At 42.5% G+C, this 21,531-nt stretch overlaps 1 protein-coding gene across 1 annotated transcript in view; it reads left to right on the forward strand.

Moving 5' to 3' along the window:
* The window catches only part of LOC311103074 (actin-histidine N-methyltransferase-like), a 63,153-nt gene extending 41,846 nt beyond the window's left edge, over positions 1-21,307 (forward strand). The window contains exons 9-13 of the mRNA XM_084144601.1: positions 323-397; positions 2,777-2,943; positions 8,637-8,722; positions 17,166-17,326; positions 17,666-21,307. Of these exons, the coding sequence (XP_084000727.1) occupies positions 323-397; positions 2,777-2,943; positions 8,637-8,722; positions 17,166-17,326; positions 17,666-18,253 (1,077 nt within the window). The 3' untranslated portion in view covers positions 18,254-21,307. The remainder of the gene's footprint in view (positions 1-322; positions 398-2,776; positions 2,944-8,636; positions 8,723-17,165; positions 17,327-17,665) is intronic.
* Positions 21,308-21,531: the final 224 nt, after the last annotated feature.

Raw genomic sequence — 21,531 nt, forward strand, 5'->3', positions numbered from 1 at the left:
TAGTAAAGGAATGTATGACGGATATACAGCTCTTTAATACTAGGAGAGAAAATGATTGTACATTGTTAAATGAGCTGGTCATGTATATAAAATAAATGTGCTGCAAATTGTATGGTCAGTCAGTCAGTGAAGAAGCTCTGATAATTCACCGCAGCTCTGAAATATAACAACTCTATTTATTTTACTGTAAAGTGTGATGCGATTTTTTTTTAAACAAGTTTGATTAGTGACAGTTGGAAAAGCTCATTGAGTTGAATCAAGGACTGGTTCAAATCAATCAGTGAATGGATGAATTACTGTTTGCCTGTTGTGTGTTGTTCAGATCACCACTGGTTACAACCTAGAGGATGACAGGTGTGAGTGTGTGGCTCTGCAGGACTACAAAGAGAATGAACAGGTGAGTCGGGTCAGGGCAGCATGGAACTACTGCACCTTGTACTTTTAGCTACTATACAAATAATTGTCCAGGGGGTGTACATGTCAATTAAAAGGCAATTTGTTCTAAATCAAGTGTCAACTCCCTCCATCTAGGTTACTTTTAACAACAGCCACAACAACAGTTCCCTAAATGGATGTTGCATGTATCTTTTTTTGTTTGTTTTCTATGTATTATTTTTAGTTCATCACACAGTTCAGAGTTCAACTGTATTCTGCCATATGAATGAATTAAATGAACTTGAGCTTGATAGGCTGCTGTACAAATTTAAACACACTTCTGAAAGCTGTCTGTAAAGCCGTACTCTGTAATTGATTGAGTCTCGGGCCTGAGTATCACTAGCGGTGTTGTAGGGGTGCCGTCATGCTCACTTCTAACTGAGAGGCCTTGACAGACTGGTTGACTGGTGTTGATGTTATGTCGGGGAGAGGGAGAGGGAGAGGGCCATGCCAGAGCTGGGTGCCAGTCAGCTGGACCAAGCCAGGCTTAACTGTCCAACCCTCTGCTCTAAAGCAGTGTCTTATCGTTTCACTCCCTCCCTGTCTGTCACTCACTGTCCAACCCTCTGCTCTAAAGCAGCGTCTTATAGTTTCACTCCCTCCCTCACTGTCACTCACTGTCCAACCCTCTGCTCTAAAGCAGCGTCTTATAGTTTCAGTCCCTCCCTCCCTGTCACTCACTGTCCAACCCTCTGCTCTAAAGCAGCGTCTTATAGTTTCACTCCCTCCCTCCCTGTCACTCACTGTCCAACCCTCTGCTCTAAAGCAGTGTCTTATAGTTTCAGTCCCTCCCTCCCTGTCACTCACTGTCCAACCCTCTGGTCTAAAGCAGCGTCTTATAGTTTCACTCCCTCCCTCCCTGTCACTCACTGTCCAACCCTCTGCTCTAAAGCAGTGTCTTATAGTTTCAGTCCCTCCCTCCCTGTCACTCACTGTCCAACCCTCTGGTCTAAAGCAGCGTCTTATAGTTTCACTCCCTCCCTCCCTGTCACTCACTGTCCAACCCTCTGGTCTAAAGCAGTGTCTTATAGTTTCACTCCCTCCCTCACTGTCACTCACTCACTGGCTGGAGGGAGTTTCATAGGATTGGTGTAAGCATTGACTGGAGGGAGTTTCATAGGATTGGTGTAAGCATTGGCTGGAGGGAGTTTCATAGGATTGGTGTAAGCATTGGCTGGAGGGAGTTTCATAGGATTGGTGTAAGCATTGGCTGGAGGGAGTTTCATAGGATTGGTGTAAGCATTGGCTGGAGGGAGTTTCATAGGATTGGTGTAAGCATTGGCTGGAGGGAGTTTCATAGGATTGGTGTAAGCATTGGCTGGAGGGAGTTTCATAGGATTGGTGTAAGCATTGGCTGGAGGGAGTTTCATAGGATTGGTGTAAGCATTGGCTGGAGGGAGTTTCCACAGTTGTTAAATCCATGCTTTGGGAGAAGGCTGGAGAATCGGGACGCAACCAACCTCTATTGCTCCCTCTCCTTCCTCCCCCTCCCCTCTCTGCTCCCCCTCCCTACAGTATGGAAGTCCACCTCTTTCTGTTCAGAATGGGAATTATTTGATAAGATTCAGAGAGACAGTGAGGGGTGTGGGAGGGGTGGTGATGGGGAGTGGAGCGCTTGATCCCATGATTCCTCTGGCAGATATCACCATCCGGCAAAAGTGCACTGAGCTCTCAGAGGATGTGTCCCAAATAGCACCCTATTCCGTATATAGTACACTACAGGCCTATGGGCCCTGGTCAAAAGTAGTGCACTACATAGGGAAAAGGCATTTGGGATGCAGACTCGGCCTGAGCTCACAGAGACACAAACCACTAAGCTACATTTATCTACTAAGCTTTATCACGCCGCCCCCTATCTATCCCCTGCTCCTACCTCACTCTCCTTCTTTCTCTCTCACACTTGTTCCGTTCTGCTATCTGTAAATGTGGATGTAATATGGTGGAGCCATACGTGTGGGGATTCTCTGTGCTCCTGTGAAGCTTCCACTAGATCAGACATGATATCATGTTTATGAGGGAAAATGGTATATCGGGAATAGGGGGTGGAATGTTCACCACATTGCTTACATCCAAATGATCCAACCGTTACCGATCTGCAGGAACCTTTTAGCGGTTGAGTTGGAATCAGACGATAAAGGGGAAGTTCAGCTAACTTTAGCAACCATCTAGTAAAGTACTGAAGTTTTTTGTGTCTGTTTAAAGAAAACCAAACCGTGCATTACAGTTACTCCTGGCCCATATTCTTTTTTCAGTGTGAGGAACCATCTAAGATTTAAGTTTTAAAATACTGAACTACCCCTTTAATGTTGAGTGGCTGTTCTTCTCTCTTGTCTGTCCTCAGATCTACATCTTCTACGGGACGCGATCCAACGCTGAGTTTGTGATCCACAACGGCTTCTTCTTCCAGGAGAATGCCCATGACAGAGTCAAGATCAAACTGGGTGTGTCCAAGAGTGAACGTCTGTACGCCATGAAGGCAGAGGTGCTGGCCCGCGCTGGCATCCCCTCGTAAGTACAGAGATGCACACATACACACAGGAATCCCCTCATAAGTAGGGAGGGAGGGACAGTGGTAGGGAGGGAAACTGGAAGGGAGAGAGAAGAGGGGTAGAGTGAGAGAAAGAAATAGATGGTATCTCTCAATTATGGCAGAGACTGAGGTAATTTCAGGAAGGCAATATTTTCCTGCATTTCAGTGAATTGATCAATGTGACAATTGTCAGGACATGGCTGATATTATTACACTGCAAACACATTACTGAGGCCTGCTCTAGTCTGGCAGCAATACTATTCAATTACCCCTCTTTGCCCAGCACTAGTGAATCCAGGAGAGGGGAGTTTACTCTTAAAACAAAGGCTACACTGGGAGACTAAGGCTATGTCTCAAACGACACCCTATTCCTTTATAGTGCACTACATTTGACCAGAGCCCCATGTGGCTCACAACTCCTTTCATCCGTCTTCCCTTCATATATTGTATTTTTATTTAACCTTTTATTTAAGCAGGGAGTCATGCTGAGACCACCTGCATGAACACACCAATAAAAAAACAATTACATTATACATATCTATAGTATATACACATCAATTATACAATACATGAAACGCACACACAAAACACAAAAAGCAAAACGCAATCATATGGAACAAACACATTCTTCAGTTAAAAGGCCCTCTAACATCTGCCTGAATTGGGCTAGAGGTACCAACTCTTAAGGACTTTTGGAGATCATTCCACATGAGAGGTGCAAACAAATGAAAAGCATATTTACCTAACTGGGTGGAGATTTAAGGGATCTCCAGAGTTAGCCATCCCTGAGTCCGGGTCTGGTTATACGTCTGAAGGTTAGTAATGAGGTTAGGTATGGCGGAAGTTTATGCAAGAGGGCTTTCTAGACAAAAAGAGCATAATGCATTGATCTATGAGACTTCAAAGAGGGCCAGCCTACTTTCTGATACAAAATGCAATGATGTCTAATGAAACAATCGCCCGTAATAAAGCGCAATGCACTATGATGCATTTCGTCCAATGGCTTCAATACAGTGGCAGCTGCATTCATATAGACGACATCGCCATAGTCAATAACCAGCATGAATGTTGACCAAATTATTAGTTTTCTGCTATTTAACAAAAAACAGGACCTGTTCCTATAGAAGAAGCCTATTTTAATTCTTAATTTCTTAACTCCTCAACATGCTTTTTAAAAGATAGCTTTTTGTCAATTCCGATGCCCAGATATTTATAAGCGGGTACACGATCAATGAGGGCACCATCCAAAGTACGTATGCATAAATCAGACACATTTTACGTGATTTGGAAAATAACATATACTTGGTTTTACCTGCATTAAGTACCAATTTCAGTTCAACAAAGGCTTTCTGCAGGGCAATACAGGCAGATTGAAGCTCTGACAGAGCCTAGTCAGTTGTAGTCAGCAATAGCATACACCACAGTGTTTTTTTATATAGATAAATCAATATTAATATAAATAGTGAAAAGAACCGGACCATTCGATGTATAGGCGACAGAAAGACAGCCGTTGCCTCTGTGTGCCTTTTTAAACACCATATATCACTATCTGAGTTTAACAGAGCCCCAAACAGCTACAACACAACAGGCAATGGCATACACCACAATGTCATCAGGATACAGGTGGAAGTTTATTATTATTTACAGATAAACCAATATTGTTCATGTAAATAGTGAAAAGAACCGGACCAAGAATTGATCCCAGATAGACATCGTGTGCTATTGCCTCTGTGCCTTTGAACACCATATATCACTATGTACAGTGAGGGAAAAAAGTATTTGATCCCCTGCTGATTTTTGTACGTTTGCCCACTGACAAAGAAATGATCAGTCTATAATTTTAATGGTAGGTTTATTTGAACAGTGAGAGACAGAATAACAACAAAAAAATCCAGAAAAACGCATGTCAAAAATGTTATAAATTGATTTTGCATTTTAATGAGGGAAATAAGTATTTGACCCCCTCTCAATCAGACTCTTAAAGGGAGTGCTCCTAATCTCAGCTTGTTACCTGTATAAAAGACACCTGTCCACAGAAGCAATCAATCAATCAGATTCCAAACTCTCCACCATGGCCAAGACCAAAGAGCTCTCCAAGGATGTCAGGGACAAGATTGTAGACCTACAAAAGGCTGGAATGGGCTACAAGACCATCGCCAAGCAGCTTGGTGAGAAGGTGACAACAGTTGGTGCGATTATTCGTAAATGGAAGAAACACAAAATAACTGTCAATCTCCCTCGGTCTGGGGCTCCATCCAAGATCTCACCTCGTTGAGTTGCAATGATCATGAGAACGGTGAGGAATCAGCCCAGAACTACACGGGAGGATCTTGTCAATGATCTCAAGGCAGCTGGGACCATAGTCACCAAGAAAACAATTGGTAACACACTACGCCGTGAATGACTGAAATCCTGCAGCGCGCGCAAGGTCCCCCTGCTCAAGAAAGCACATATACAGGCCCGTCTGAAGTTTGCCAATGAACATCTGAATGATTCAGAGGAGAACTGGGTGAAAATGTTGTGGTCAGATGAGACCAAAATGGAGCTCTTTGGCATCAACTCAACTTGCTGTGTTTGGAGGAGGAGGAATTCTGCCTATGACCCCAAGAACACCATCCCCACCGTCAAACATGGAGGTGGAAACATTATGCTTTGGGGGTGTTTTTCTGCTAAGGGGACAGGACAACTTCATCGCATCAAAGGGACGATGGACGGGCCATGTACCATCAAATCTTGGGTGAGAACCTCCTTCCCTCAGCCAGGGCATTGAAAATGGATTGTGGATGGGTATTCCAGCATGACAATGACCCAAAACACACGGTCAAGGCAACAAAGGAGTGGCTCAAGAAGAAGCACATTAAGGTCCTAGCCAGTCTCCAGACCTTAATCCCATAGAAAATCTGTAGAGGGAGCTGAAGGTTCGAGTTGCCCAACGTCAGGCTCGAAACCTTAATGACTTGGAGAAGATCTGCAAAGAGGAGTGGGACAAAATCCCTCCTGAGATGTGTGCAAACCTGGTGGCCAACAACAAGAAACGTTTGGCCTCTGTGATTGCCATCAAGGGTTTTGCCACCAAGTACTAAGTCATGTTTTGCAGAGGGGTCAAATACTTATTTCCCTTATTAAAATGCAAATCAATTTATAACATTTTTGACATGCGTTTTTTTTCAGGATTTTTTTGTTGTTATTCTGTCTCTCACTGTTCAAATAAACCTACCATTAAAATTATAGACTGATTATATCTTTGTCAGTGGGCAAACGTACAAAATCAGCAGGGGATCAAATACTTTTTTCCCTCACTGTATCTGTCAGTTTAACAACAGAGCCCCAAACAGCAACAACAAAACAGGCTATCTTTAATCTAATTTCCACTGTGAGATCCAGAATGCCCCATCAATAGGAGATTTAAAAAGCTCTTAAAATGAAAGAGAGGGAGGGCTGCATAATATTAGGGTAATGATAAAATGATTAAGCTTCCTATTGATGAAAATGTCAGGGCGGGGGATAGAAAGCATCCCTCATGCTATAGAGACCTATTCTGAGACAATTATGCAATGTTTATCCTGGATAGATTTCAAATGACCAAAGCCCCCCAAAATTCTGCTTTGCTGGAACAAAAGCCAGCGCCCACACCAGCCCACCAGCCTGGCCACCCCTGGTGTAGTGGTCTCTCTGTCTCTTGCCCATTCGCTCTCTCTCTTGCTTGTAATTGATTGAGTGTATATTAAAAATGCATCAGGGGGATCATGGTTCGGCCTCCACTCAGCTTGTATCAGTCAGCTGATGCTAAACGTGAGTGGGCCTGGGTTAACTGTGGGCCACTGGCCACCATTAACACATACTGTACCTGCCAAGCCACTGATCAGGGTTTTAAGATGGTTCACGTCATACAGGGATTCATTGTGGAAGGTTTTTTCTTCTTCTTTGGAGTGAGGCGTACGGGGAGGGTTGGGGCTACAAGGTCCTGTGGGTTCTACTGGTCTAGGTTTAACTAAGAGGTCATACAGTAAAAAATCCCTGTCTTAGGTCAGTTAGGATCACCACTTTATTTTAAGTATGTGAAATTACAGAATAATAGTAGAGAGAATGATTTATTTCAGCTTTTATTTCTTTGGTCACATTCCCAGTGGGTCAGAAGTTTACATACACTCAATTAGTATTTGGTAGCATTGCCTTTGAATTGTTTGTCTTGGGTCAAACGTTTCGGGTAGCCTTCCACAAGCTTCCCACAATAAGTTGGGTGAATTTTAGCCCAGTCCTCCTGACAGAGCTGGTATAACTGAGTCAGGTTTGTAGGCCTCCTTGCTCGCACACTCTTTTTCAGTTCTGCCCACAAATGTTCTATAGGATTGAGGTCAGGGCTTATTGATGGCCACTCCAATACCTTGACTTTGTTGTCCTTAAGCCATTTTGCCACAACTTTGGAAGTATGCTTGGGGTCATTGTCCATTTGGAAGACCCATTTGCGACCAAGATGTAACTTCCTGACTGATGTCTTGATGTTGCTTCAATATATCCACATAACTTTCCTTCCTCATGATGCCATCTATTTTGTGAGGTGCACTAGTCCCTCCTGCAGCAAAGCATCCCCACAGCATGATGCTGCCACCCCCGTGCTTCACGGTTGGGATGGTGCTCTTCGGCTTGCAAGCTCTCCCCCTTTTTCCTCCAAACATAACTATGGTCATTATGGCCAAACAATTCAATGTTTGTTTCATCAGACCAGAGGACATTTCTCTAAAAAGTCTGATCTTTGTCCCCATGTGCAGTTGCAAACCGTAGTCTGGCTTTTTTATGTCGGTTTTGGAGCAGTGGCTTCTTCCTTGCTGAGCGGCCTTTCAGGTTATGTCGATATAGGACTCGTTTTACTGTGGATACAGATACTTTTGTACCTGTTTCCTCCAGCATCTTCACAAGGTCCTTTGCTGTTGTTCTGGGATTGATTTGCACTTTTCGCACCAAAGTACGTTCATCTCTAGGAGACAGAACACGTCTCCTTCCTGAGCGGTATGACGGCTGCGTGGTCCCATGGTGTTTATACTTGCGTACTATTGTTTATACAGATGAAGGTGGTACCTTCAGGCGTTTGGAAATTGCTCCCAAGGATGAACCAGACTTGTGGATGTCTACATTTTCTTTTCTGAGGTCTTGGCTGATTTCTTTTCATTTTCCCATGATGTCAATTAAAGAGGCACTGAGTTTGAAGGTAGGCCTTGAAATACATCCACAGGTACGCCTCCAATTGACTCAAATTATGTCAATTAGCCTATCAGAGGCTTCTAAAGCCATGACATAATTTTCTGGACTTTTCCAAGCTGTTTAAAGGCACAGTCAACTTAGTGTATGTAAACTTCTCACCCACTGGAATTGTGATACAGTGAATTATAAGTGAAATAATCTGTCTGTAAACAATTGTTGGAAAAATTACTTGTGTCATGCACAAAGTAGATGTCCTAACCGACTTGCCAAAACTACAGTTTGTTAACAAGACATTTGTGGAGTGGTTGAAAAACAAGTTTTAATGACTCCAACGTAAGTGTATGTAAACTTCCGACTTCAACTGTATGTGTGCGTGCAAAGGGTCATGTGAATTGGAGAAGTTGTTGTGCCTGTACTATGAGGTTTCTTTTTCACTCTTTCTCTTGCCCTCTCTTCTACCCCCCACCCCCAGGTCCAGTATCTTTGCCCTGCACTGCAGCGATCCTCCAATCTCCGCCCAGCTACTGGCCTTCCTCAGAGTCTTCTGTATGACTGAGGGTAAGACACACACTCGCTCGCACACGTAAATTCTGGCATCGGGAACTTCCCCATGGATCCCCACACGGTCACACACACTAAGGCAGGACACCAGATGTGACTGAGGAGTTGGGAGTTATCCAGATGGTCTGAAATATCCACCTATTGAAACACGCTAGTGACTGGTGTCATAAATCACACTGTGCCAGGCTAAAGCCAGGCTAGCGTCCTCCGACTAGAAGCTAGGCAAACCAGGATTCAAATACAGTTTGAAATCATTTCAAATACTTTACTTGATCGGCTAACTTGTTTAATGGGAAAAGTGCAACCCCGCCCTCCTGGCACTCCAGGCAGGCTAAAGCAAACTCTGAGTATTTTAAAGATTTCAAATAGTATTTGAACCCAGATCTGGCTAGCATCCTACAGCTAGTTTAAGTTTACTAAATGCTCTACGCAGACGCAATATTCGAAATGTTGCAATGTCGTTTTACATCACAAAAGGCTCCATTCGGCATACCTTTTTACCACCTGAAAATTTAGACAAGATTCCGCATGTTTTCTTGATCTGATCTACAGTGAGGGGAAAAAAGTATTTGATCCCCTGCTGATTTTGTACGTTTGCGCACTGACAAAGAAATGATCAGTCTATAATTTTAATGGTAGGTTTATTTGAACAGTGAGAGACAGAATAACAACAACTCTTAAAGGGAGTGCTCCTAATCTCAGCTTGTTACATGTATAAAAGACACCTGTCCACAGAAGCAATCAATCAATCAGATTCCAAACTCTCCACCATGGCCAAGACCAAAGAGCTCTCTAAGGATGTCAGGGACAAGATTGTAGACCTACACAAGGCTGGAATGGGCTACAAGACCATCGCCAAGCAGCTTGGTGAGAAGGTGACAACAGTTGGTGCGATTATTCGCAAATGGAAGAAACACAAAAGAACTGTCAATCTCCCTCGGCCTGGGGTTCCATGCAAGATCTCACCTCGTGGAGTTGCAAATGATCATGAGAACGGTGAGGAATCAGCCCAGAACTACACGGGAGGATCTTGTCAATGATCTCAAGGCAGCTGGGACCATAGTCACCAAGAAAACAATTGGTAACACACTACGCCGTGAAGGACTGAAATCTTGCAGCGCGCGCAAGGTCCCCCTGCTCAAGAAAGCACATATACATGCCGTCTGAAGTTTGCCAATGAACATCTGAATGATTCAGAGGAGAGCTGGGTGAAAGTGTTGTGGTCAGATGAGACCAAAATGGAGCTCTTAGGCTGAGTTGAGTTGATGCCAATGACCCCAAGAACACCATCCCCACCGTCAAACATGGAGGTGGAAACATTATGCTTTGGGGGTGTTTTTCTGCTAAGGGGACAGGACAACTTCCCCGCATCAAAGGGACGATGGACAGGGCCATGTACCGTCAAATATTGGGTGAGAACCTCCTTCCCTCAGCCAGGGCATTGAAAATGGGTCGTGGATGAGTATTCCAGCATGACAATGACCCAAAACACACGGCCAAGGCAACAAAGGAGTGGCTCAAGAAGAAGCACATTAAGGTCCTGGAGTGGCCTAGCCAGTCTCCAGACCTTAATCCCATAGAAAATCTGTGGAGGGAGCTGAAGGTTCGAGTTTCCAAACGTCAGCCTCAAAACCTTAATGACTTGGAGAAGATCTGCAAAGAGGAGTGGGACAAAATCCCTCCTGAGATGTGTGCAAACCTGGTGGCCAACTACAAGAAACGTCTGACCTCTGTGATTGCCAACAAGGGTTTTGCCACCAAGTACTAAGTCATATTTTGCAGAGGGGTCAAATACTTATTTCCCTCATTAAAATGCAAATCAATTTATAACATTTTTGACATGCGTTTTTCTGGATTATTTTGTTGTTATTCTGTCTCTCACTGTTCAAATAAACCTACCATTAAAATTATAGACTGATCATTTCTTTGTCAGTGGGCAAACGTATAAAATCAGCAGGGGATCAAATACTTTTTTCCCTCACTGTATAGGCTATTCATCAAAGTAGCTTATTTTGCATTGATAACCAAATATAATCTCAGCGACTGTTCAAACAATAAACCGAACAACAAAATCCACCCAAAAAGGTATTTTGTTTAGAAGTAATAACTAGTGATTACAAGCTATTGTGAAATGCTTGAGCCTGCTGTTGCCAACTAGCTAGCCATGTGCTGTTTTTCTCCATGACCAAAAGATGATGAAGTTCTATTTTTAGCAGATATGGGAATGAATACACACGCAACATATCAAACAGGGATAATGGTTTAGGTTACACCGGCAAGTATAAGAATATTTGACAGGGCATATTTTTTTTAATTATACAGTGCCTTCAGAAAGTATTCACACCCCTTGACTTTTTCCACATTTTGTTGTGTTACAAAGTGGGATTAAAGTGGATTTTAGGGCTGACCCCATTTTGTCGACTGGTCGATTGTTTGGTCGATAGGTTGTTGGTCGACCGAGATTTCTTTAGTTGAGCAGTAGCAAAAAATATCATGGTGTACAAGACACCTGTGTGAGTCGCGCCTGTCTGAGTGGACTGATCCATTGTGGAGGCCATGGGGATGGCACAGTCCATCACTCTAAGACGTGCTACTGAAATTCTATATGGTTATATTAAATAAGAACAATGGTGCAACACTAATAAAAATAATATTATTTTATAACAAATGCACTTTCTCCCTCGTTGGATAGCGGTCGCTGTCCACAGTTCTGAAACACATCAGTGCGCTGTTGAATTGGTGCCTTTTCCTAGACCATGTTGCTATGTGCATAATAGCAAAGTTAACCAGTATATTGGTGTTGAGAACAATGTGGCGGAGGCAGCAGCAGAATGAGGAGATGAGAAAACAGCCCTTGCCTTATTGTCTAAGAAAAGTGAGGAGAGAGGAAACCCCAAATTAATTAGGTCTATAATCAATAGCCTAACTGTTCAATGTGCCTGGCTTTATAAATCATCAATGTATCTACAGAAATAAGACAGATCCTGCTTCTGTTGCCTGTTTGAGTATTTGTTTAAAAACATACTGATTCCCGTGAGCACCAAGCCTCACGCAACGATATGTGATGTAAACAATTTCACAGATTCGGCTGTTTTTAATCTTTGCTTTGCTGTAATAATGGCTTTACACTTTTTTCTCTCTCGTTAGAACAGTATTATTTATAATTTATTTAGTGTTTACACTGTTCCAATTGAATAATTAGCTTAAACAATAAATAAACCATTCTATTTGGGAAATCGCATTCACGAATTAATACGACTGTTTTTAGTCTTTTCTGTAATAAAGGCTTGACAAAAATGATACAACAGACTCTCTGGTACGCTTATACTTTATTTAGTGTTATTAACAATGTTCCAAACGGTCAGAGAAATTATATTTTAATCTAGACAGCACCTGTTTGGCACACATAATAATATAATACAATACACATAATACAACTAGTCACGTTTATGCCACACATCTGACTTTCCCTTTAGCTCCTGAGCAACCAGTAAACATTCCCCCGTTTTGAGTTTATTTGTCATGTCCTCTGCATCCATTTGCTGTCACGTGTTACAGTGTTGAGTTTGCTACAACCAATTTATTGATGTGATTATGATGCTATAGGTCAAGCCCTATTGTGCCCTATTCGGACGGAATTAGATTTACTGGGGGAGGTTGGGTAATGTAAATATGTGCACGATCACAAAACGCCACATTTGTAATTTTAGTTCTGTCCGAATCTGCCATGGCAATAATTTTTACATGGCAGGAGAGTAACAGTTCCAGACAGAATAACCTACTGTTTTTGGGCTAACTCCAAGTTTCCTGGGTTTTGAGAGAAATGTCTGAGTTTGACAGGTGTTGCTCATGTTGCGCACGAAAACAATAACTGATTCGATAAATTGAACTAAGTGCTGCGCATAAGCTATATATGAATGGCCTACATGTAGCCTATCAACTTTCACAGTGAATGCTTTTGTTTGTTTTGTGCGTATGAATTGAATATTGCTAAATGCATCAGTAAAAAATATTGAGTCTATTTAATGCAACCCTTGCTGTTAATAGATCACAAAGCAGCATACAACTGACCTAAATGTTTGGAAATGGTAAATTAACTTTCTCATCCATAGCCTTAAAATGCATCTCAAGTGCAATTGCACTGTTTAGCTCACATCTGAAGGCTGGGGGGCATTTAGGACATACTGTAGATTGCTATAATATCCTAATGATCATGATCACTCTTCCTCAATTCAAATATTATGGGAAGATGGTTTGGTGTGGTTTAGAATCTTGAGAACCAAGCTGGAGTTATCAGTGTGACCCTATCACCTGGACATGTTGAAATACTGCATCTTCACGCTTAGAATAAAAACCTCCAGGCTTCCGTCATAACTGACAATTTATTGGAAAGAAATTAAGAATTACAGTTTGGAAAAAACCAATCCCGTCCGAATCGTCCTCTGGAATAACAGATATTCTGGAGTAATAATTACATAACCAACTTCTCTAGTAATACTAGGCCCGTGTGAATAGGTTTTTGGTCACGTGCATGCGATGCATACAGTTGTAGTCAGAAGTTTACATACACCTTAGCCAAATACATTTAAACTCAGTTTTTCCACAATTCCTGACATTTAATCCTAGTAAAGATTCCCTGTTTTAGGTCATTTCGGCCTCCACTCAGCTTGTATCAGTCAGCTGATGCTAAATGTGAGTGGGCCTGGGTTAACTGTGGGCCACTGGCCACCATTAACACATACTGTACCTGCCAAGCCACTGATCAGGGTTTTAAGATGGTTCACGTCATACAGGGATTCATTGTGGATGGTTTTTTCTTCTTCTTCGGAGTGAGGCGTACGGGGAGGGTTGGGGCTACAAGGTCCTGTGGGTTCTACTGGTCTAGGTTTAACTAAGAGGTCATACAGTAAAAATTCCCTGTCTTAGGTCAGTTAGGATCACCACTTTATTTTAAGTATGTGAAATGTCAGAATAATAGTAGAGAGAATTATTTATTTCAGCTTTTATTTCTTTCATCACATTCCCAGTGGGTCAGAAGTTTACATACACTCAATTAGTATTTGTTAGCATTGCCTTTAAATTGTTTAACTTGGGTCAAATGTTTCGCGTAGCCTTCCACAAGCTTCCCACAATAAGTTGGGTGAATTTTGGCCCATTCCTCCTGACAGAGCTTGTGTAACTGAGTCAGGTTTGTAGGCCTCCTTGCTTGCACATGCTTTTTCAGTTCTGCCCACAAATGCTTGATATGATTGAGGTCAGGGCTTTGTGATGGCCACTCCAATACCTTGACTTTGTTGTCCTTAAGCCATTTTGCCACAACTTTGGAAGTATGCTTGGGGTCATTGTCTATTTGGAAGACCCATTTGCGACCAAGCTTTAACTTCCTGACTGATATCTTGAGATGTTGCTTCAATATATCCACATACTTTTCCTTTCTCATGATGCCATCTATTCTGTGAAGTGCACCAGTCCCTCCTGCAGCAAAGCACCCCCACAGCATGATGCTGCCACCCCCGTGCTTCACGGTTGGGATGGTGTTCGTCGGCTTGCAAGCTACCCCCTTTTTCCTCCAAACATAATGATGGTCATTATGGCCAAACAATTATATTTTTGTTTCATCAGACCAGAGGACATTTCTCCAAAAAGTACAATATTTGTCCCCATGTGCAGTTGCAAACTGTAGTCTGGCTTTTTTATGTCGGTTTTGGAGCAGTGGCTTCTTCCTTGCTGAGCGGCCTTTCAAGTTATGTCGATATAGGACTCGTTTTACTGTGGATATAGATACTTTTGTACCTGTTTCATCCAGTATCTTCACAAGGTCCTTTGCTGTTGTTGTGGGATTGATTTGCACTTTTCGCACCAAAGTACGTTAATCTCTAGGAGACAGAACGCGTCTCCTTCCTGAGTGGTATGACGGCTGCGTGGTCCCATGGTGTTTATACTTGCGTACTATTGTTTGTACAGATGAACGTGGTACCTTCAGGCGTTTGGAAATTGCTCCCAAGGATGAACCAGACTTGTGGAGGTCTACAATTCTTTTTCTGAGGTCTTGGCTGATTTTCTTTTGATTTTCCCATGATGTCAAGCAAAGAGGCACTGAGTTTGAAGGTAGGCCTTGAAAATCATCCACAGGTACACCTCCAATTGACTCAAATGATGTCAATTAACCTATCAGACGCTTCTAAAGCCATGACATCATTTTCTGGAATTTTCCAAGCTGTTTAAAGGCACAGTCAACTTAGTGTATGTAAACTTCTGACCCACTGGAATTGTGATACAGTGAATTATAAGTGAAATAATCTGTCCTAACCGACTTGCCAAAACTATAGTTTGTTAACAAGAAATTTGTAGAGTGGTTGAAAAACGAGTTTTAATGACTCCAACCTAAGTGCATGTAAACTTCCGACTTCAACTGTACATGTGTCACGTAAAGAGAGCAAGGGTTGAGGGAATAGGGAATGTTTTTCCTAAACAAATGAGGGATTTCGGTAACAGAACGTTTCAGTCAGAAATGGCTGTAATTATGTTGCAGCTTCAGCAACACGGACAGCTCGATAAACACTTTGATGTTCTGTGGTGGTCACTGCAGCAGGGAGGAGAGACAACAGGTGCTAGTCACACAGTCACTCGCTGTCTTTTCTTTTTAACAGCGCAGCAAGTCTAAGCCAGGGCCGGCACAATCAAATCAATTGCTGGTCGGACTCCCTCTAGTTATTTGTGTGTCTTAATTATTTAATCAAACAGTGTGCTTAAAGCATCAGACAATCTCAGTGAATATAGTTGATTTGATTGAAATACATAGGATGTGTCAATATATGGAAAAATACACATTTAAAAATGTTGACCAATCGATTGGACGAAAGAACAGATGACTCTTGGTCGACCAAGATTTATTTTTTTTGTCAGGGATAGCCCTAATGGATGTCTTTTTTTTTTTTGTCAATGATCTACACAAAATACTCTGTCAGAGGAAGAAAAATTCTAACATTTTATAAAACATTTATGAAAAATACAACACTATCTTGATTAGATAAGCATTCAATCCCCTGAGTCAATACATGTTAAAATCACCTTTTGGCAGTGATTACAGAGTCTTTCTGGGTAAGTCTCTAAGAGCTTTTGCAGACTTGGATTGTACAATATTTTCACATTAATTTTTTTATTCTTCAAGCTCTGTCAAGTTGGTTGTTAATCATTGCTAGACAGCCATTTTCAAGTCTTGCCATAGAATTTTCATTTATTTTATATTTACCCATCTACCAATAGGTGCCCTTCTTTGCGAGGCATTGGAAAACCTCCCTGGTCTTTGTGGTTGAATCTGTTTTTGAAATTCACTGCTCGACTGAGGGATACATGTATGTGTGGGATACAGAGATGAGGTAGTCATAACAAAAATAATGTTAAACACAATAAGTCCATGCAACTTATTATGTGACTTGTTTAAGCACATTTTTACTCCTCAACTTATTTAGGCTTGCCATAACAAAGGGGTTGAATATTTATTGACTTAGACATTTCAGCTTTTCATTTGGATTTATTTGAGAAGCAAAAAATAAAAATATAATTCCACTTTGACATTATGGGGTAAAATCTCAATTGAATCAAAATTCAGGTGGCAAACACAACAAAATGTGGAAAAAGTCGAGGGGTGTGAATACTTTCTGAAGGCACTGTAAATCTGATTATTTCACATGAAGATGTGGGAAGCTAAAAAGTCTAGCTAGCTTGCTATGTTTTTAGCCAGGCTAAAGCCAGCTAGCCAGGCTGCCAGCTAGGTGGCACTACTAGCAAGGGAAGGCAACTCTTCCTTGCTTTCACAAAATGAAAAGACAAAAAAAAAAAAACCTTGCTATCGCCCCCTTATGAATAGGAGTGGGATCGTTGCGAGGATAAAAGGTGTCCGCTACTACAAAAATGCACGCACGTAGATCAACGGAGTGGGGCTTGTAGTAACCTTTTTTTTATAGGTGTAGCGTGTGTGTGTGTGTGTGTGTGTGTAGTGTGTGTTTAGTAGCGTGTGTTTGTGTGTGTAGTGTGTGTGTGTAGTGTGTGTGTGTGTAGCATGATGTGAGTGTTTAGTAGCGTGTTTGTGTAGCCTTTGAACACATTAGGCACTCATCCTCCCCTCCTTTCATGTCCCTTCCTCCAGCGTAATCAAGCCTTAGATAATAGCTCAGATCAAAAGAAAGATCTGGAAGAGAGCAGTTAGCTACCAGTTGACCTGTAGAATAACAGCCCTTTAACTTAATCTAAGTCTGGTGACATTAATTAAAAAGAACATCAAACTAAATAGACATCTTTAAAAATATGTGTACCTGTATAGCTGTAAAGATTTGGCCCTCTGATGAATAGACCTGAATTCTGTACTTGTGTTTTCCCTCTGTAATCATATTGGTCCTGACATTCTGGTTCACTGCCTTTTAACCGTTTCTCTCCACAGAGGAGCTGAAGGACTACTTGGTAGGAGAACATGCCATCAATAAGATTTTCACCCTGGGTAACACTGAGTTCCCTGTGAGCTGGGACAATGAGATCAAACTGTGGACTTTCCTGGAGACTAGGGCTGCCCTGCTTCTCCAGACCTACAAGACCAGCTCCCAGGTCAGAGAAGATTTCACCCACCTCACTGTTGTTTTGGGTCAGTGTGTCAACTCTGTATCAGTGTTGTATAAAGTAATCTTTAGAAGATTTCAACAGGACCCATTCTCAACCAGATAAGTTAACAAACTCTTCCTCTGACTTCTGTATGTTATCCCGTTCTCTCTCTGCTTCCCCCCGCTCTCTCTCCCTTATGCCTCTCTCTCTCTCTCTCTCTCTCTCTCTCTCTCTCTCTCTCTCTCTCTCTCTCTGTGTGTCTGCTCCTTCACTTTCTGTCTGTCTGCTCTACCTCACTCCCTTCCTCTCTGCCCAATGTCTCCCCCACCTCCCTCCGTCCTCCAGGATGACCAGTGTGCGTTGGAGAAGCCCGACCTCTCCTTCCACTCCCGCGTGGCCATCCAGCTGCGCCTGGCCGAGAAGCAGATCCTGGAGAGGGTGGTGGCCAGTGGCAAGGCCAGGCGCCTGCACTTCCAGCAGCAGCAGGAGGAAGGCGCTCCGCTACCCCGCTATGAGGAGAGCGACATCTCCCTTCTGGAGAACGCCGACACCAAGCTGCCCCTCATTCTGAGGAAACTACAGGAGGAGGACGAGGAGGGAGATGACCAGGCAGCGGTGGAGCAGGTGTTAGCCCAGGTACAGCAGCTGGGACAGGGGGACGCAGCCAGGGAACAAGCCCCCCTCATAGTCAATGGGGATGGTGGGAAGGTGGTGGTCAACGGGAATGGTACGGACGCTAGCCCAGTCCTGGAGGTTGGTGTGGATGCTAGCCTGATTCAAGAGGCTAGCAAAGAAGTTATCTCAACCTCCTTGGACTCAGGCCAAAGTGCTAGCCCTGCCCAGGAGGAGGATGGTATGGATGCTAACGCCTCCACGCCAGATGCTGCTGTCCAAGCTAACACCCAGGAACAGGAAGGCCAAACAGAGAACTGAGGAGACAAGGCTACTGCTTCTCTCTTACAGGAAGTGGACGTGGACCTGAGTGCAGAACGAACTGGAGACGAGCCCAATGTGAACAGTGAATAGGTGGAATCATCATCTAGCTAGGCCTTATTGCAGCAGTCAGCCAGCCAGCCACGGCAGCCCTTTGCTATTTATTTATTTTTGTCTCTCTTAAGTGACTCACAGAAATAAAGAAGGAGCTAAGAATAAAATAATATAAAAACTAAACAGAATTAGAATTTTTAAAAATTGCAAAACTTTTCACTGTCTGTTGGTTGGTTTGTCCCTCCTTCCATGGCTGTTAGTTTTACCTCCCTACTGCTGCAGACTGCAGACTGCCAGTCAATGTCACTCCCCTCTGCCTTCTATCTGAGCAGTAAAAGTTTGTAATTTTTATGAAATACTTTTTTTTCTTTAACAGTGCTTCACTGGTTTACATTGAGTTTATTGACATACGAGCTGTGAGAGAATGGTAGTTAGTAACAGCAGCAGCACTGGTTTCAGTTCCGCTACTGTAGGATGGACAGAAAGAAAGAACAGAGATTGAATTTAGTTTAATGTTATCTCCAGCAAGCCAAAATCTAATCCGAACACTTTTACCCTAATACTGTTGTTTTTCTCTATATACGCCTGCTATAATTTCACTCGACAATCTTTTTCTGTGGCGTATTCGGCTCTTTGTTGCTCATTGTTTGAGACCATCACTGCCTCTCTCTTTCTCGCGCTGCACTTCCTGGTTTCACTCAATAGCATTTCAAATACAACTGAAGGAAACTTTTGACACAAAATGGCGGATATGTCCTATGCTCTTGTTCTGGGAACAATCAGTATTTTAATTTCTCTACTCTGAGTATAATGTACCATTAGAAATGTGATGGAAAATGTATGGGTAATATGTGCGTTTATTGAGCAAAATTAGATGACTAAAAGCAGGTGATTTGGGTCGTTTTTGAAAACTTTAAATAATTACTAAGTTTAAAATGTTAAACATTATTATGAATGTACCTCAGCTCTCCAAGTTGCAGTTGAATCACCCGAGGACGAGTTGCTGTTGTGATGAAGAATATGACTAATGCTAGTCTATATTATGAACAAGCCATAACAGTCAGAATGGAGACTAATTCAAACCTCTTCATCAGCAAGACATGACAAGAGACGTCATGTGATCTCCTAGACGTGTTTCACACAAAGGACTTCAACTAATTTCTGTTAGATTATTGTTTTGTTGTTGGACAGCCTTAAAGTGTTGTTTTCCTTTTCTGTTACTCCTCCTTCCTCCACCCCAGGAACAAGACAAACAGGACATTGGTAATGTGGTCTCTCTTCCAGTCGCTAAATTCTCAACATATGTTTTTATTTGTCTTTAGGATGTCTGCTCTGTATTTCAAAGCCTACGTTGGTTTTGTATTAACACTGAATGGCAGTGAAACATGATGAGGATGTGTTGCTTGCTCTCTCTATTAGATACTGAAGTAAGCTCTTAAATAACCCTTAGCTCCAGCACAGTAGCTGTTATTATTATCATGTGATCTGTTATCTATTATCGTGTCTGGACAGCCGAGGGAGGGAGCTAATTCAGAATATTGGTGTCTGCGTTCTCCCCCTGTGAATAAGCCATGTGATGGATGGTGGATATGAGGGGCCATTTTAAGAAACCATGTACCACCACACTTAGTTAGCCTTACTCCAAAGTTTTAGCTAGCGCTGCTTATTATAATTTGTCTATCTATACGTTGATGCTGTTACCAACCTCTGAGTCTATTCTACTGTATAATATAACTAGAAGGGGTTTGTTTTGTAACTTTTAATTTGTTGAAGTATCACCATGTTGTTTTCTGCTGTATTTTGCTTTGTCACTGCATCATGGACTGGTTTGTTTCTGTATTTTGATTCATTCATCATTTGTAACATTCTCTACCGGTCTGTACCTGCTGCTTTTCTAAAGACTTTGTTTCTAGTTACTGTACAGTTACTGAGAATCTACCTACTGCTTTAACCAATCACACTCTCCAAGCAATTCACAGCACCTTGGTATATCCAGTGCTGTCCTTGTCAAACTCCATCGCTGTCCTTGTCAAACCAATGAGTGACAAGGAGTTGGCATGGTGGCACAAACAGACTGGCACTCAGGCTACCTTGTAGCCTGGTCCCACATCTGTACTATACGCGCATCCTCTGACATTGATAGTTGGTGGTAACAATGGACTTTAGTGTCCTCATTACTGTTTGATTAATATTGTAACTACAGTGTATGAACTGTTCAAATGATTCATTGTTAATGTACGTACAGCAGTATCCCCAACCCTGCCCCAGTATCTGTGTGTTAGAGATGTCGACGATGAGTATGACGTGCCTCTTCTCTAACACCCAGGAAGTTCCAATTCAAACTCCCATTAGGCAGTTCTCCATTTACTCCAGTTACGACCGGTATGTACTTCCAAAAAATTTCTAAATAAAAATTGACAAGCAACTGAAAAAATGCCTCATCGGCGCCTCCAATATATTGAGCTGTTGTAGACTCTTAACCTGTGCGTGGCAGTAATGAGTGATTGGAGGTGCCACATTTCTTTATTTAGACCTTTTTTGGAAGTATATACCGGCCGTAACGGGAGTAAGTGATGATGATTGCTCAGCGAAACTCCATATTTGGTGAGTAACAAACATATTTTGAACGTAAATCTTGCAGAGCTGTCTAATGGGAGTTTGAATCGGAGGTCCCTGGGTGTTAGAGAGGAGACATCTCTAACGCACAGATACTGGGGCACCCCAACCCTCGGAAGCAAAGGCTTCTCACATTCTGTCAACAACACCAGATTTGCGCGAGACTACCCTAACCCTTACCCTAAATACAGTGTAAGTACAGTAAAAAATGGAGTAAGTACAATAGTTGTTACACTGTACTGCAGCACATCCAGATATGCAGTAGTTTTGGGCTTGTTTCTCTGCCTGTGTGAGAGAGACCGGAGGTTGTGATGTAAACTAACTATGGAGGACAGAATACAGTCATGAAACTGTCCACATGGAAACAGATTAAAGGTGTAGTTTCTCACCACCTGATTGTGTACTGCCTTGTTATTTCTCTTTCTTTTGACAAGTCTTTCAGCCCATCCTCTCCTCCAGAGACACAAGGTCACCATCCCTTCTGCTCTCTCTCTCTCTCTCTCTCTCTCTCTCCTCTCTCTCTCTCTCTCTCTCTCTCTCTCTCTCTCTCTCTCTCTCTCTCTCTCTCTCTCTCTCTCTCTCTCTCTCTCTCTCTCTCTCTCTCATCT

Source organism: Coregonus lavaretus, assembly GCF_964263955.1.
Source record: "Coregonus lavaretus genome assembly, chromosome: 27".
NCBI classification, from domain to species: Eukaryota; Metazoa; Chordata; class Actinopteri; order Salmoniformes; family Salmonidae; genus Coregonus; species Coregonus lavaretus.